The sequence below is a fragment of the Torulaspora globosa genome, chromosome 3, assembly GCF_014133895.1.
Source record: "Torulaspora globosa chromosome 3, complete sequence".
In the NCBI taxonomy this organism is placed as follows: domain Eukaryota; kingdom Fungi; phylum Ascomycota; class Saccharomycetes; order Saccharomycetales; family Saccharomycetaceae; genus Torulaspora; species Torulaspora globosa.
In genome coordinates this window covers 852541-866914 of record NC_050729.1, presented here as the reverse complement: position 1 = coordinate 866914, position 14374 = coordinate 852541, and the positions used below count along the sequence as shown (strand labels likewise).

Here is a 14374-nt window from a genome sequence, read left to right as displayed (position 1 = left end):
GGGTCTTGATCCAGCATTTATCCCAATCTTTCCATTCACTTCAGTAAAGGTTCTGAAAAGAAGAACCAATGGAGAATTCCGGGAATTATCATTTACTTTCGAAGTTCACCAGATTACGAAAGAAGCCACAGCAACCGCTGACGGATTTAACGGAACTCTACGGTAGAATTGCGAATGAAAGTATCTATTATTTGAGATTGGAGGAACTGGGTGACTACAAAGCGGCTTTACAGGGTTGGAAAGCACTGAATACCGATGTAATGTATCGGTTAACGCTTATTGAACATGAATACCCCAATATTGCATCGTACACAAGAGAAGAGGGCAACATCAAATCTGGAGTGCGAGAGTTGTGCCATAAGAGTTTAATGCATTTGGACCGAGTGAAAAAATTATATGATGAGGCTGAAGCCAGGCAGCACGGTCCCGTACCGACCGAATCCAACGCGTACAAGAGCCTGCCACCTAATCGAAGCTCATCATTTGTCAAGAGAAGTCATCTGCAACACGCATTCAATGGCTCATCGCGGAAAATGACGATGACGTTACGAGATTCAAGACCCAACGCTGCGAAAAGTGCGACTTCGTCACTGCGATCCTTCCAGTCGCTAGACCCGAGTTCTAGGAGTACTCAAGGGCAGCATAGGGTTAACTTCGTGCCGTCAAAGCCATTGACTAAGCAGAGAGTATCTCCGCCGTGCGAAGAGGATAAGCTTGGCGAAAGGTTCGATGGTTTTGACGATAATAACGATTTGATTGATCTTACCCTTAATAGCGATGAAGATGTTTCCAGTGTGGTAGAAGAATCACTCCAAGATAGTCTCAAGGATGACCCGTTTGATTTTGATTTTGAAGATTACTATGCAGAGGATCCAGCCTTGAATGTTAAGCCTGATTCTGAAACGGGGGGAGCTCGGAACACGGAGCATACGGCCTTCATCGAACAACAGCTCTCAAATCTCTCGATTAGATCGCCACCGCTGATAATAGCTCCAGCTAAACCTCCTAGCAGTAATAAGGACAGACCCCCAATACCGATCAGCCAGCCACCATGCAGCATCAAGGAGAGACCCCCGATTCCCATCAATCAACCGCCTGTGCCAACCATGCAGGATTCTTCCATGTTAACAACGGCGAAAAGTGTCAGTCAACCTGTACCGCCATACCAGAAATCAAACAATAGCACGGGAAACATAAGCTCAAGCTCGAGCAATAACGGCCGCAGCGCGAACAAACTGAAAGCAGCAGGAAGACCAAAAGCGTCGACTGACTTGAAAGCTACAAAATCCACGCCTGCGCTGAGCACAAGATCCACAAAGGGATCGCCTTCGTTACCAGCACATCGTGCAGAGATTGCAAGGCCTCAAGCAGCGTCGGTTGCCGCTAAGAAAGTCCTTGGATTATCCAGCGAAGTGAAGCAGCCTGATACCACCAATAGACAACCTAAGAAGCTGGTGAAGAAGAAAGTACAGGCTAACACAGCTACTCGATCTCTACCTGTGATGAATTCAGCGCGATCAAGCATCGCACAAACAAAAAAGAAAATGCAAGCAGATCATCTCTCATCAACCCACGCTAAGCCGAGCCGGAATGATACTACACCGGTATCAACTTCTACAAGGACAGGAATATCAGTTTCGTTGGGCTCGTCACGCTCGGTGGACACTCACGATGTGAAACGCGATCATTCAACCCCGCCTCTGCCCAGTTCAGCAGCGCCGCCTGTATTAGTCGCAGAAGGTTGTGAAGGTGACACTCAGAAGCTGAAAGATGAACTGGAAGATGACATAATCAACTCACTGACTGGTGTGGATAAGGGCGCTGCGAAGCAAATATTTGCCGAAATAGTGGTCCATGGAGACGAGGTACACTGGGAGGATATCGCTGGTCTTGAAGGCGCTAAAAGCTCTTTGAAAGAGGCCGTTGTGTATCCGTTTCTCAGGCCTGATTTGTTCCGCGGTCTGAGAGAGCCCGTGAGAGGCATGCTCCTATTCGGGCCGCCAGGTACTGGTAAGACAATGCTGGCTCGCGCTGTGGCCACAGAGTCTCATTCGACATTCTTCTCCATCAGCGCTTCCAGTCTAACTTCCAAATATCTAGGTGAAAGTGAAAAACTAGTCAGAGCACTTTTCGCAGTGGCCAAGAAACTCTCTCCCTCCATCATCTTCGTCGATGAAATCGACTCTATAATGGGTAGTAGAAATTCCGACGGTGAAAACGAGTCAAGCCGAAGAATTAAGAATGAGTTCCTGATCCAGTGGTCTTCGCTTTCGGCAGCTGCCGCTGGCAGTAACTCGAGAAGTGGCTCCGGTGACGATGACGACGAGAGAGTGCTCGTCTTGGCCGCAACCAATCTGCCCTGGTCGATCGATGAAGCTGCTAGAAGAAGGTTCGTCAGGAGACAATATATTCCGTTACCTGAACCAGAAACGCGAAGCGTACAACTCAAGAGGCTATTGTCGCATCAAAAACATAGTTTGACTGACGAAGATTTCACTGATTTGTTGAAGTTGACGGACGGGTTTTCCGGCAGCGATATAACGTCCTTAGCAAAGGACGCAGCGATGGGTCCACTGAGAGAGCTTGGAGACCAGCTACTTTTGGTTCCCACCGAAAGCATAAGGCCAATGGCTTTAGAAGACTTCAAGAATAGTCTGAATTACATTAAACCGTCCGTTTCACAAGAAGGTTTAAAACGCTACGAAGAGTGGGCCACAAAATTCGGATCGTCTGGTTCGTAGCCATATCAATCCGATCAGTGCACCGGACGCAAGCTACTGAGAACAGAATAGTCCTACCAGTTCGATCTTGTGTTTCACGTGAACTTCGTTCGGGGATTTGCGTTCTTGGCTTATCGCGATCTCGCTTATCGCAGATTGTGGTACTGAGGGAGGACACAACTAGGAAGCGTCCAAGCAGCAGGAAATCACTTTGTGAACTTGAAGTCCCAGCAATATCCTCTGCATATATTAGAGGACCTTTAGAACAGTTGAAGTTGGTGTTGAAGTGCTCGTCTCTAAGCTGGAGCATTTGCGGTGGTGTAAGGTTGTTACGTGACAAATTACGGACATGGGACTAACTATAACTCCATTGGAAGGTCAACCTCTTGGTGCCAAGGTTACGCTGCCTGAGGGCTGCCATGATCCTAGTACATTATCAGCTGAAGATTTCAAAACGTTGTACGACGGGCTGCATGAGCATTTGGTGCTTGTTATTCCTGGAATGAAAGATTTATCACCGGAATCTCAATGGAAATTAACCACGATGTTTGATCCAACTTGTGACCAGACTGGAAAGTCCTATGGACATGGGAAGGAGTTCCGACACGACAAGTCTGTCTTAAGGAGGGACGGTACTTCCATCCCGGCCTTTCCCCAGGTTCAAGTTTTGGGCCAGGGCGACTGGCCCGCTGGTCATGAAGGGTTGGAAGCTTTCACTTTGCGGCATCCTGTTCATTTTGACTTCCACAAGAGTCCTTTGACCGATGAAGAAGCTTATCAAAAGAATTTAACGAGATTTTACAGATGGCATATTGATTCAGCACTGTATGATCTGTCACCTCCCGTTTGCACGACTCTGCTGGGTATTCATGTTCCACCACACTCTAGAAAGCAAAAGATAGTGTACGATGACGGTGATGAGCTAGAACTGACACAAGGGGCCACTGCGTTTGTTTCCGGAGCTAGGGCATTCGATCTTCTATCCCCAGAAGAGCAGAAAAGAGCTCTAGGCGCCAAAGTTGTCTACGCTCCTCATCCATATATATTCATTTCGCCAGCAAGAGCGACATCTGATGGTCTGACAATGGTATCTGAGAAAAAAGAGATGCCACTAGATGCACTTCCACCTTGGGAAGAGTCAAAGGTGAAGGAACTACCGCTCGTCTGGACTAATCCGGTGACTAAGAAGCATCATCTTCAAGTTCACGGTTGCTGTATTTATCGCCTGAAATTCGCTGATGGCACCGTTTTGGAGCTGGAAGATGCGCGTAATGAGGTCCACAGGATGATGAGGCCTGCTATCGCATCAAAGAATGTTTACGCTCACGATTGGGAATCAGGAGACTTGGCAATCTTTTTCAACAGAGGAGTCTGGCACTCCGTCACAGGTCAGTTCTCTCCAGGCGAGAGAAGATTGATGCATCAGTGCAACATTGCTTCGGGTAAAGATCCAGTGTGCTTGAGCGAAGACTCATTGTATGGTGAGGCAGTAGATCACGTAATGGGAAGCTCTGGAAAGGAAGAAATCGCTGCTTGAACATTCAACTATTTATAGTGCTAAATCTTGTATTCCCTGGTAGATACTTCATTGTGATACTCGCTCGCTCGCTGTAATGTCGTCGTAAGACAATTACTTCATTTACAAAACCATACCTGATTTTGCTTCATAAAAGTCATAAGAAATGGATGGTACGTAAAACCTATCGAAACATATAGAGCATTTAAACGAGCGAATATTAGGACCTTCGAAATTCAGGCGGATGTCGCGACTTTACCTTGCTTCAACTGCTGGAGTAACTGCTGACCGTGGCTCAATTTATTAAATTCTCCTTCACCGCCTTGCAAATTTGACTGGTGGTACTTTAATTGTTCGGGACTGCTCCCCAAAGTACAGTAATCCAGTTTGTAATTCGGCTTATCTACTACGGTCCAGTCATCCAGCTTAAATATTTTGTAATCTGCAACTTCGCACATGTCGTTAGTGAACTTTGGTTCTCCCTGCCTTAAAAACCATACCGTGCCACTCTTGGAAACTTTCCAATTTCTTTCGCCGAGAATCAATGAGGCTATCGTCTGTTCTAGTGGTGTTACGGCGAAATAATAATTGTAGAATAGGGTAAACATTTCCAAAGACCTAAACTTGTCTAAAATCGCTTCGTACCTTTGCTCCTCGCTTATCTCTTTGTTATAAACGACGGACCTTAGTGTACAGCGAGTAATATCCCACTGCTGCGTTGATCTGAAAGCATCCAAAGGCGCTGGCGGGTTCACACCGATTGGAACCTCATCCGATCTCGGTATACTGCAGGCGTCGCGAGAGCGTCTGAAACCTCCCAACTTACCATCAAGCGGCTCCAGACCGTTTTCGAAAAGCTGAACACCCATTATGAACTCTTGAATTCCACTCGGTACTAGTAGCAGCTCATAATCCTCAAGTAATTTCCTCGTCAGCAGCTCCTTCGCCTTTATACGTTTTGCACGCTCTTCAGGTACCAGAACTTCTGGTACTGGTTCGTCGTCTATTTCGTCATCGGTAAATTCAGCCTCATAGTCATCTATAATCAGTTCCGGGGCGGTTTTAACCTCTTTCTTTGCTCTCTGGCTCAAGTCTAATGAAGAATTTAATACGGAACTGTTGTTTCTGCTATTGAGGACCTCTGCCAATTGATAGGATGGATTATTATGCTTATTAATAGCCTTGTTGTTCATATGCACGGCGGCCGCACCCGCAGCAAGGACAGCCGCTGCCGTACTGGCCGATACCGAGTTGATGTTAACAAACGGCGAAGAACCTTCCAATGAGCCTGAATTAGATGGTTCCAAGGATGGAGTAACTAGCCTTGGCGTGTTTGCAGCGCTCGCCATTCTGCTACTCATAGCGGAAGAAGCGGATGTGCTAGATGATATGTTTTGCGTGTTGCCATTTGTTAGACCCGTAAAGCTTGTAGCTGGCGTAGCAACGGGTGCTTTCCGGTCCTTTTCAACACCTTGGGAAGCGGCTACTGCCCATTTTAGCTCTCCCGCTGGTCTTGCTGGGACGGTCGCAGGCTTCAAGGTACTTGTCGTAGTAACACCATTTAAACTTTGATGAATATGCGTATATCCAGGATGTGATTCTCTGTTGTCATTGCTAAAGGACGGTGACGAGGATGCTTCTTTTGGAGCAGTCGCGGTTGGAGATTTCGGGCTTTCTGCGATACTTGCCCCTGTGGCTGGCGATTGTATGCTCTTCATGCTTTCTTCCACTTGCTGTTCCGGTGATTTTGGCCTGTCAACGTCCTGAGCCTCAGGCTCCCTGACAACCGCCTCCTCGTCCGTCTTCGCCTTTGCAGCTATCTTGGCTGCTTTTTTCGCCTCTCTTTCCATCTTTCTCTGCTCTTTCTTCGATAGTTTAGATGAATCCCTCAATTCATCGTCATCGGCATTATCTTCAGCCTGCTGAGACGCAAAGTATTGAGCGACCTCGTGAGCAATCGCTTCATTAGCTTGCAAGTTGAGTGCATCGTATATCGTCTCGTCTTCCACAAAATCTGGGTCCCGATTAGAATCGACGAAATAGCTTATGTCGTCCTGTACTTCTTTCACGCTATCCGGATTCAGCTCTTCGTTGGCCAAAAGTCGCAGTGCCAATTCCATCTGTTGTTGATGCCACCTATATCTCCCCTGTAAGCTTTTCAACTGCTCCTTCTGCTCTTCATTAGCAGATGATGCTGTCTTTTTCTTCTTATTCAGCAATATCAGCCGATCGATCTCAACCTGAAGCCCGTCATATTGCCTTTCTAATTCGTCAATCATACCGGAAAGGAACTCAGAGACACATCTTCGTTCTCGTTCCTGTGGATCCAACATGTCCGACTTCTTGAGACTGATGTTCGAATACGCCTTTTCCTTCGAAGCTTTCTCCACGGCTTTGTATTTCTCCATGGCAATCTCCACAGACCTCCTATAATCCAGTAAGGCATCCTTATTCTTAATCTCAGGTGAGCTTTGCCACGATTTGATCTGTTCTCGCAGCCTCTGCAATTTCTTCACCTCTCTCTTGAGGTCCGATTCGAGCTTATCCTTTTGAGATGGGTTATTCGTACAGTTTTCATGCCTCTCATAATAGGTGTCGAAGATCTCCAGACCTTCGTTGATCTTCTTGAATACCCTGTCAATCTCCTGTTGTAACTTACGATGCGCCATTATGCTTTCTCCAGCACCGATATCAATTTTCCTTCCTTCCTTTCCCCCAGGACCAACAAAATCGTCCAATACTTATGCAATCCAGGATGAAAAACTGCCAAACAATTCCACTAAATCCCAGATGATTCACTAATACCTTTCAGATATTATGAGGAATACCTATTCCATCAAACATACGTCAGAAGATGGGAAACTATACCCACGCACATAGTCCTGATGCTGAAATTTTTTTGGCACAGTGAAAAAAGCCCGGCAGCTGAATCTTCGTTCTGAATGACAGCACTTCTTAAAGCCAAGTTAATATTATGGAGCCTAGCAAATGGTGAATTATGGCTGCCATTATCAGGGCGATCAACGCCCACTTGTAGGTTAGGCGACATGATTTTGCTAGGTAGCGTTTATTTTGCTCCGTCGAAAGTTCTTTTTCTGAAGTTTTCAGACGCATTTTTTGTGTCGTCGTATCAATAATACTGACGCTCGGCCTTATGACTTCGCTTATGATTGAATAGCCCAATGAGATCTCATCATCACTTGCTGGTAATATCGAGAAAGAGAGTGCTTGCACCGATGTGATATTTTCCCACGAAATAGTGTCGAATGGGGTGACCTGGGAGACCATTTTGGAATTGATTTCGTTGATCTGCGCATTGGCTAAATCGGTCAGATATGTATTTACCGAGCCGGTTAAAACCTTATCAAAGCTCTGCTCGAAATTTTTACATGCTTGGAGGGACATCAGATATATCGATGTCGAATCGAATGTTAGATTTGCGCCGTGCATTTCCGAAAGGGTGCTTTTGCTCATTGACGTTGATCCAAGCTCAGTCGTTCCTCCTGGGTGGACCCGAACTATAGACAACATCATTTGATAGTGAATTGCTGCGTAAAAGAATAATATCCAGAATATTCTTCCACTAGACCAAATCCACCAGCATACAGTCGTCAGCCGCGGCCAGTTCAGCTTGAATCTTAGCTTTGAATAAATGATTTCTGAAACTTTATGCACCGTCGATTCTTGGAGGGAAAATATGAGGTTCTGTGTCGTGGATCGTATTTTCTGCTGCGACTTGATTTCGTCATGATATAATTCCGTTCGAGTGAAGTACTGATCGAGCATGTCGGCCATGTGCAGGTTAAAGGTAGATCTTTCCAACGAGAATTTGAGAATCTCGTAGGCACAAAGAAAGATCACCGTGGTAAAATAGATGGCACAGGTTACGAGGGTCAGTAGGCTGCAACGGTTGTGTAAAATTCTCAAAGTTTCATCATGCCGGGCTACCTTCAGAGATGTCTCTCGATTGAACCCTTTTTCGGTAGTTGACAGAACCGACTTACCTGACTCTGCAATATCACTCAGCGCAGCAGTAAGGTTGCTCGTAATGTTCGCTAGATCAGCCGAAATGTTCGTAAACGTAAGAGAGAACACCGGGCATGAGATGGTCGGAGTCTGGACCTTTTCGAAGACAGTCCTGGCTTCTGTCATACTTGATGAAATATTAGCGAAAAGATCATCGATTGTCCAGTATCTCACGGTGAAATTTTGGGCCAGTTCTTGACTGTTTAGTGAGCCAACCGTTAGCGCTGTCCGTGACAAAATGTCCAGCGTTTCATTAATTCGAGCAGAATCTTGTTGGAACTGGGTCACAATTCTATTCTTGAACGCTAGGAATGAGTTATAGTCTTGTATTTTCGTGTCCATTGCCACATTTAAGGAATCGTTCCAGTGTTTCAGGTCTTGCTGCCATTCTGAGCACAAGGGGGACAAAACTTGCGAGTTAATCCAGTCATTTACATGGTCAATTTTGCGCCGACTATACTTGTCTATGGCTGTTTCAATGGCACTCTCATTGAGGTTAACCGAGGCTTGAAGTGTTGTGGTAGGCGCAAGGCTCGTGGTAACCGTGGCGGTGCTACTTGCAGTCACGGTAGGACTCGCAGCAGGACCAATGTCGCTTGTTGCAACCACATTTAGTACTATTAGAGTGTAGGACGACCATATTGATAATAACGAGGTTAATATCAAGGTCAGCGCGACAGGTTCGAACGGACAGCGAAGTAGGCGCTTGGGCAACGAAGGGACAGACAACAAATAAGGCATTGATCCTCTTTATCGGAGTCAGTCCATCAGACCAAGTAGCCGTGGCCCTTTTTGACTAATTTTTTTTTCCAACTCGAATAGGTTGATAAGTAGTGTTGGAGCGATACATGTCGCAATCTTGTTTGAAAGGTGTCTCATATATACAAAGCCAAATTTAAAGACTACTCAGTTCGGTTATTTTGCTCGGCAACCACACCCTGGAAAATCTGTCTGCCGAGGACTCGTATTGGAAGCAATCTTTAATTCGCTGGCACAGCTGTTCATTGTGCAATTGGCTTAGATTCAAATCGCCGCTCTTACACAGTTCATCAAGCAGCTCAAATCTCTTCCTATCGAGCAATGAAGTCGTCAACTGCTTGACTAGCCATTCCTGGTCATCGATAGCCGTGATATAGCTATCCGAAGTGCTTGCTGTCGTTCGCGGCAACCGCCGCAACGCGGATTGACGTTCCTCTGGTTTCTTTTCCGGCAGCTTGACCCAGACTCGCCTTCTCACAAACCCATGCTTCGATTTCCATCTCTCCGTTGCGAAATGCCAGCTATAAACCCACCCTTGGTCATCCATGTCAACCTTACCGCGGAAATCCATCAGCACAAACCATTTCGAAGAACCATTCCCCTCGCTCTTCGCCTCATCCTTAACCAGCGGATAAAGCCCTGCAATAGTATGCACAGAAGCATTCGAAATGTTTTTCAAAAGCCCATCATCCGAGTTCACAAGCTGGAAATTAGTGGGATCCAGTCGAGGGATCAACAGTTTAGCAGAGAAAAACGGGTAGCCCAGGAAACTGATTCCTCTTTCGTTCTCGACAAAAATGTCCCCCGGTAGCTCATCGAGACAGTTGAAAAACCTGTTCTTCTTCCTCTTCTTCTTCGTCTGCTGATCCATCCCAACGACAGAGTCTGTCAATATAATACGAGAGCATTACCGTCGCCTATGGTTATCTCAGCTATATCTGTGTTCTTTCGAATACCGAACTAGGCACAAAAACTCTATGACGCTTGGGTCTGCCGTGCCTTTAATCTCCGAAATAGGATATCAATATGCGGGCCCCACTATAGAAGTCCCCGATCGGTACAGATCGGCTCGATAAATTAAACTGTGGCTCCCAAAGAGGAATCTGGCCACTGCCTCGTTTGAACATCACGGTCAACGAGAAATTTTGCCCCTTCAACCTCCTTCCTTTTTCGGACACCAGGAGTCCAATCAGTTGATATTCTATGCCTCAGGCGAATGGTAAAATACTATTCGATAATAGTTACTTCATCATTCTGACGACATAGGTTCAGCGCAGTTGGCTCTGAAACTTGCGCCAAACTCCAAGAAAGGTTCCGGATTGAGAGGTTTGGCAAATAGGGTGGTTTAAGACACATTAGAACAGTCGTATACAAGAGAGTTGCAGTAATGATAAATGAACAGGAGCGTCACGTGCATCATGTTGGTGGACCTATACCGATAGGCTATAGAACAGCTGGTGGTGGTTGCAGTTCAGCGGCACCGCAACAGCTGCCACATGCTCCAGTCGAGCAGCAGGCTCCGTACGGAGATGCGTTATTGCAATCAGGGTTTTTGGGGACAGAAAATGGCGGCGGGGAGGCAGCCAACGGCATTGGTAATGGTCACAGGTGGCATGAGGGGGATCCACGGAATATTTCGTCAGCAATGTATCACTCTTTTAATCAGCATATGTTGACAGATCCCTTGATTCAGGAGAATTTGTCACCTTTCTTTCAGCCGTTTGGGGTGGATGCATCGCATCTACCGTTGACAAACCCACCAATCTTTCAGAGCTCGTTGACAAGGTTCGATGAACCGGTGAGAAGAAGGAGAATCTCTATCTCGAACGGACAGATTAGTCAGCTTGGAGAGGACCTGGAGACGGTGGAAAACCTCTACAATACACAGCCACCTCCGCTACCGCAGAGGTTCGATCATCAGGCGGTCAAGCCGCAGTTCTATGAGCCGGCAACAGCGGCAACCGATGGCGAGAAAAACGGTTTCATGCATATGCGGGACGAAGCTGGCATCCAGCAGAAAATGGCGAATTCGGTGGGCAAGCTGCCATCCTGGGACGCTCCGGCGGTCAAGGATGAAAAGCTTGTAGACAACCTTTTGCAGGACACTGGCGACAATCGAAATGGCATTCCGAACGCCAACGCAACATCGGTCCCCTTACCACCAAATGGCATTATGAGCAGGACTCCTTCTTCGTCATCTTCCACTTCAACATCGTACTATGGACAGCAGAACAGTTACGGTTCTAAACATTACCGTCCGCAAGAGCCCATACCGGGAACAAACGCCTGGAAACGAGCAAGGCTCTTGGAAAGAAACAGGATAGCAGCATCCAAATGTCGGCAGAGGAAGAAGGTCGCTCAGTTGCAATTACAAAAGGACTACGACATACTGATCAAGGAGAATAAAGTCATAAAGAAGAAGTTAGATTACTACGAAAAACTTGTATCCAAGTTCAAGAAGTTCTCGGAAACTCACTTGAAGAAATGTTCTGGGAGCGATAGTCAGTCTTTCAGTATCATCGAAGAGATGCTCATGATAGATTCCGATATACGGGAAGTTGACAATGACGGACTGGTTGTCAAAATGGAGGATAGTTGATAAACAAGAATACGAACTTTTTTACCTATGTAGCAGGCATTTACAAAGATGGATATTTTCCTTATGATAGCTTGAACCTCCGCGGCTAAAACATTGATCTCAGCGTTCACAATTAGGAAAACACAAGATCATAATTGAGAAAGAATGGCCACCCCGAAGGCAAACCACATCACCGGCGCTAATCCTTCGCAAGTAGATTGGATTATTGTATGTATGAGTGAACTCGAACGCCCTGTTCATCAGCTAACTAAAGTTATCCTAGTGCTTTGCTATAATAAAGCAAAGGAATCCAAGTTTATGGGTCCGAAAAGGTACTACATGGTCAGGCACTTCTTCTAGCCATAGAAGTGGCAATATTTACTCGCTCATACCGGATGGTATAGCTCATATGAAGGCAAATAAACCTCTCCTTATGCAGCTGGACGTTGTTTACCAGTACTTATTGAACTTCAAAAAGCTATCGGGCAACCTCGATATTATCAAGTCCCTGGGTGAGGATATGAATGCTCAAGATATGACAAAGTGGGCCTTGCCGAATTACGATAGTCTTATCAAGATTCTAAGTGCGGGAGATAAGTTACGTCGCCAAAAGGCCCTTGGTCGGTTGATTGCCTGCTTCCAGCTTCTGCTGTCATCATACTGTTGTTGTAAACTGGAGGATCCACGCAAGTTTGTGTTTGACTGCCTCTTGGTTAAGTTTATCAAAAAGGACATTCTGCCAAACAAAACAAAAAATTCAAAGATTATACAAAGGTTTCACTCCAAAAAGGGATCGTCTATAAAAAAATCAAAGTTGCTTAGGTTACATTGCAAGCTTCTTGTGGTGATCTTCAATCTCAAGCTGAAGATAGCTACATCTTCGACCGAAAAGAACAATGCTCACATAGTGCAGTTTTTTCAGATGATTGATGACTACTGCATATACGTGGAAAGCCTAATACATGCATTAATCGCTCATACCTCGTCCAAAGGACATGAGAAAGGGCTGGCTTTTAATCAGCACTACATAGCGCGGATAAAAGTCTTCCCTGATAAGTATGTTAAGGATATCCTTTTAATCGTCAGTGAAAGTGGCAGCCAGCCTTCGCAGAGAATGAAGACTCTCAAGATGGTCATCAAAGAGCTGCTGCGGGTTTTGGACTCCGTTTTGTGGCCCTTATTAAACGATTATGCGAGACAACATAAGGCCCGCGTCTCCATAATGGCACGAGAAAGGATGCATATTCAAGCCGCATTGCTAATCGCAGAGGACCTCGATTTAATCTCTGAGTTCAGATTAATTAGCTGGCCAAGTTGGGCAATAGACCTCTGATCAAAAATCTGTGGCTGTCCCTTTCTCATTCATGATGGTTAATTTTCCCTGATTGGGCTGAACCACGAGTGAGCCATGGCTTCTCTAGCCGTAAGTCTTTCCTGGTGGTCATATTTGAGAAGATTGTCGATTAGATCTATGACGTCATCATTACCACATAAGTGTTTGTTCGAATCGTTAACAAATCTGCGCCATGGCCTTCTGATGTACTGGTCCATATCGTGGAATTCACGAGGTAATGTTATCTCATATTTCAACAAATACTTTTCAAAATCCTCACTGCCCAAAACCCTGACAATCTTAACCAGCTGATCGGTGTTGCTAGTTCCATGAAAAAATGGCTCTTTTTGGAAAACCATAGATGCAAGCATAGTGCCGAAAGACCACAAATCCAACGAGTAATCATACATCCTATAGTCAACCAACAATTCCGGTCCTTTGAAGAACCTTGAAGCAACCCGAACATTGTACTCCATGTTAGCATGATAGAACTCTGCGAGACCCCAATCGATCAACCTCAGTTTTTTTTGCTTATGGTCAATCATCACATTATGCGGCTTGACATCCCTGTGCATGATGCCCATCGAATGGCAATAATCCAAGGCCTTTAACAGTTCGAACATGTAAAACCTCATATCATAGTCTGTGAATTTGGGATACAATATGCGGAAATCGACGTTGTTTACATTCTCAAAGACCAAGGCGGGAGTTCTGGAAATCGGGTCTCGTACAACGTCCAGCAACTGGACAATATTCTCGTGTCCATTGTGAGGCAGGTCATACAAGTACGGTCTCATAAACTGCAGCACTTCCTCCTTTTTGTTCGTATAGTAGGCCTCTTTGTCGAAAGGTTTCGCAGTGGGCGGTTCGCGTTCATTTGACAAATTCGTCAATATCTTTATTTCACGTTTGATCTTCTTCTTTTTCACAGGTTTTAGCATTTTAATCACAATTGTATCTCTCGTGTTGAGTTGAACTCCTTCAAACACTTCGGAATACTTCCCTCGTCCTACTTTGCTCTCGATCTCATATTGCTTATTACTCGTCGACCATTCTATAGTGGTATTCTCATAGTCCCAGTAATCCTGACTTCTGAGCTGGTTGGCATTCGTATAAACACGAGACTCTGACCACTTTTTGCTCTTCATTTCAGGCCGCTAGGTCTGTGCTCCTGTAATACCAGACCTCTATATAATACAGACGCCCGTCTATGCTCTTCTATAACTCCAAATTCACCAAATCTCGGCAAAAGATCCAGAGAAAATCGAGGCACCAGGGTCCACCCAGCTTCTGATGCTTAATGCAGACAACAGCTACAAAAGAGCTAATATAACGACGGGTTAGCCAACCGCTAGAGTGGTGTAAGACTACACTTCACTGTTTTTTCAAGTCTGAACGACAACGGTCAAAAGTACCAGCATCGTCGAGGATGATCAATAACG

The 14374-nt window shown here is 45.6% G+C and overlaps 8 protein-coding genes across 8 annotated transcripts; 4 read left to right on the top strand and 4 right to left on the bottom strand.

Annotated features, from left to right (window-relative positions):
- Nucleotides 1–68: 68 nt before the first annotated feature.
- On the top strand, nt 69–2741 carry SAP1 (putative AAA family ATPase SAP1; the record flags this gene model as incomplete). The annotated part of the gene is made up of 1 exon (XM_037283074.1): nt 69–2741. One exon carries the CDS (start codon nt 69–71, stop codon nt 2739–2741), a length of 2673 nt encoding a protein of 890 aa, XP_037138970.1.
- A 328-nt stretch (nt 2742–3069) lies between these two features.
- Nucleotides 3070–4257, top strand: HG536_0C04630 (TauD/TfdA dioxygenase family protein; the record flags this gene model as incomplete). The annotated part of the gene is made up of 1 exon (XM_037283073.1): nt 3070–4257. One exon carries the CDS (start codon nt 3070–3072, stop codon nt 4255–4257), a length of 1188 nt encoding a protein of 395 aa, XP_037138969.1.
- A 215-nt stretch (nt 4258–4472) lies between these two features.
- On the bottom strand, nt 4473–6905 carry NOT3 (CCR4-NOT core subunit NOT3; the record flags this gene model as incomplete). The annotated part of the gene is made up of 1 exon (XM_037283072.1): nt 4473–6905. The coding sequence occupies one exon, from the start codon at nt 6903–6905 to the stop codon at nt 4473–4475; it is 2433 nt and encodes an 810-aa protein (XP_037138968.1).
- A 286-nt stretch (nt 6906–7191) lies between these two features.
- PRM2 (pheromone-regulated protein PRM2) lies at nt 7192–9003 on the bottom strand (the record flags this gene model as incomplete). The annotated part of the gene is made up of 1 exon (XM_037283071.1): nt 7192–9003. One exon carries the CDS (start codon nt 9001–9003, stop codon nt 7192–7194), a length of 1812 nt encoding a protein of 603 aa, XP_037138967.1.
- Nucleotides 9004–9157: 154 nt separating this feature from the next.
- Nucleotides 9158–9892, bottom strand: SPO73 (Spo73p; the record flags this gene model as incomplete). The annotated part of the gene is made up of 1 exon (XM_037283070.1): nt 9158–9892. The coding sequence occupies one exon, from the start codon at nt 9890–9892 to the stop codon at nt 9158–9160; it is 735 nt and encodes a 244-aa protein (XP_037138966.1).
- Nucleotides 9893–10408: 516 nt separating this feature from the next.
- Nucleotides 10409–11620, top strand: CST6 (Cst6p; the record flags this gene model as incomplete). The annotated part of the gene is made up of 1 exon (XM_037283069.1): nt 10409–11620. The coding sequence occupies one exon, from the start codon at nt 10409–10411 to the stop codon at nt 11618–11620; it is 1212 nt and encodes a 403-aa protein (XP_037138965.1).
- A 388-nt stretch (nt 11621–12008) lies between these two features.
- On the top strand, nt 12009–12932 carry MEI4 (Mei4p; the record flags this gene model as incomplete). Its single annotated transcript, XM_037283068.1, has 1 exon — nt 12009–12932. One exon carries the CDS (start codon nt 12009–12011, stop codon nt 12930–12932), a length of 924 nt encoding a protein of 307 aa, XP_037138964.1.
- Nucleotides 12933–12970: 38 nt separating this feature from the next.
- Nucleotides 12971–14080, bottom strand: CKA1 (casein kinase 2 catalytic subunit CKA1; the record flags this gene model as incomplete). Its single annotated transcript, XM_037283067.1, has 1 exon — nt 12971–14080. The coding sequence occupies one exon, from the start codon at nt 14078–14080 to the stop codon at nt 12971–12973; it is 1110 nt and encodes a 369-aa protein (XP_037138963.1).
- Between the last annotated feature and the right edge of the window lie 294 nt (nt 14081–14374).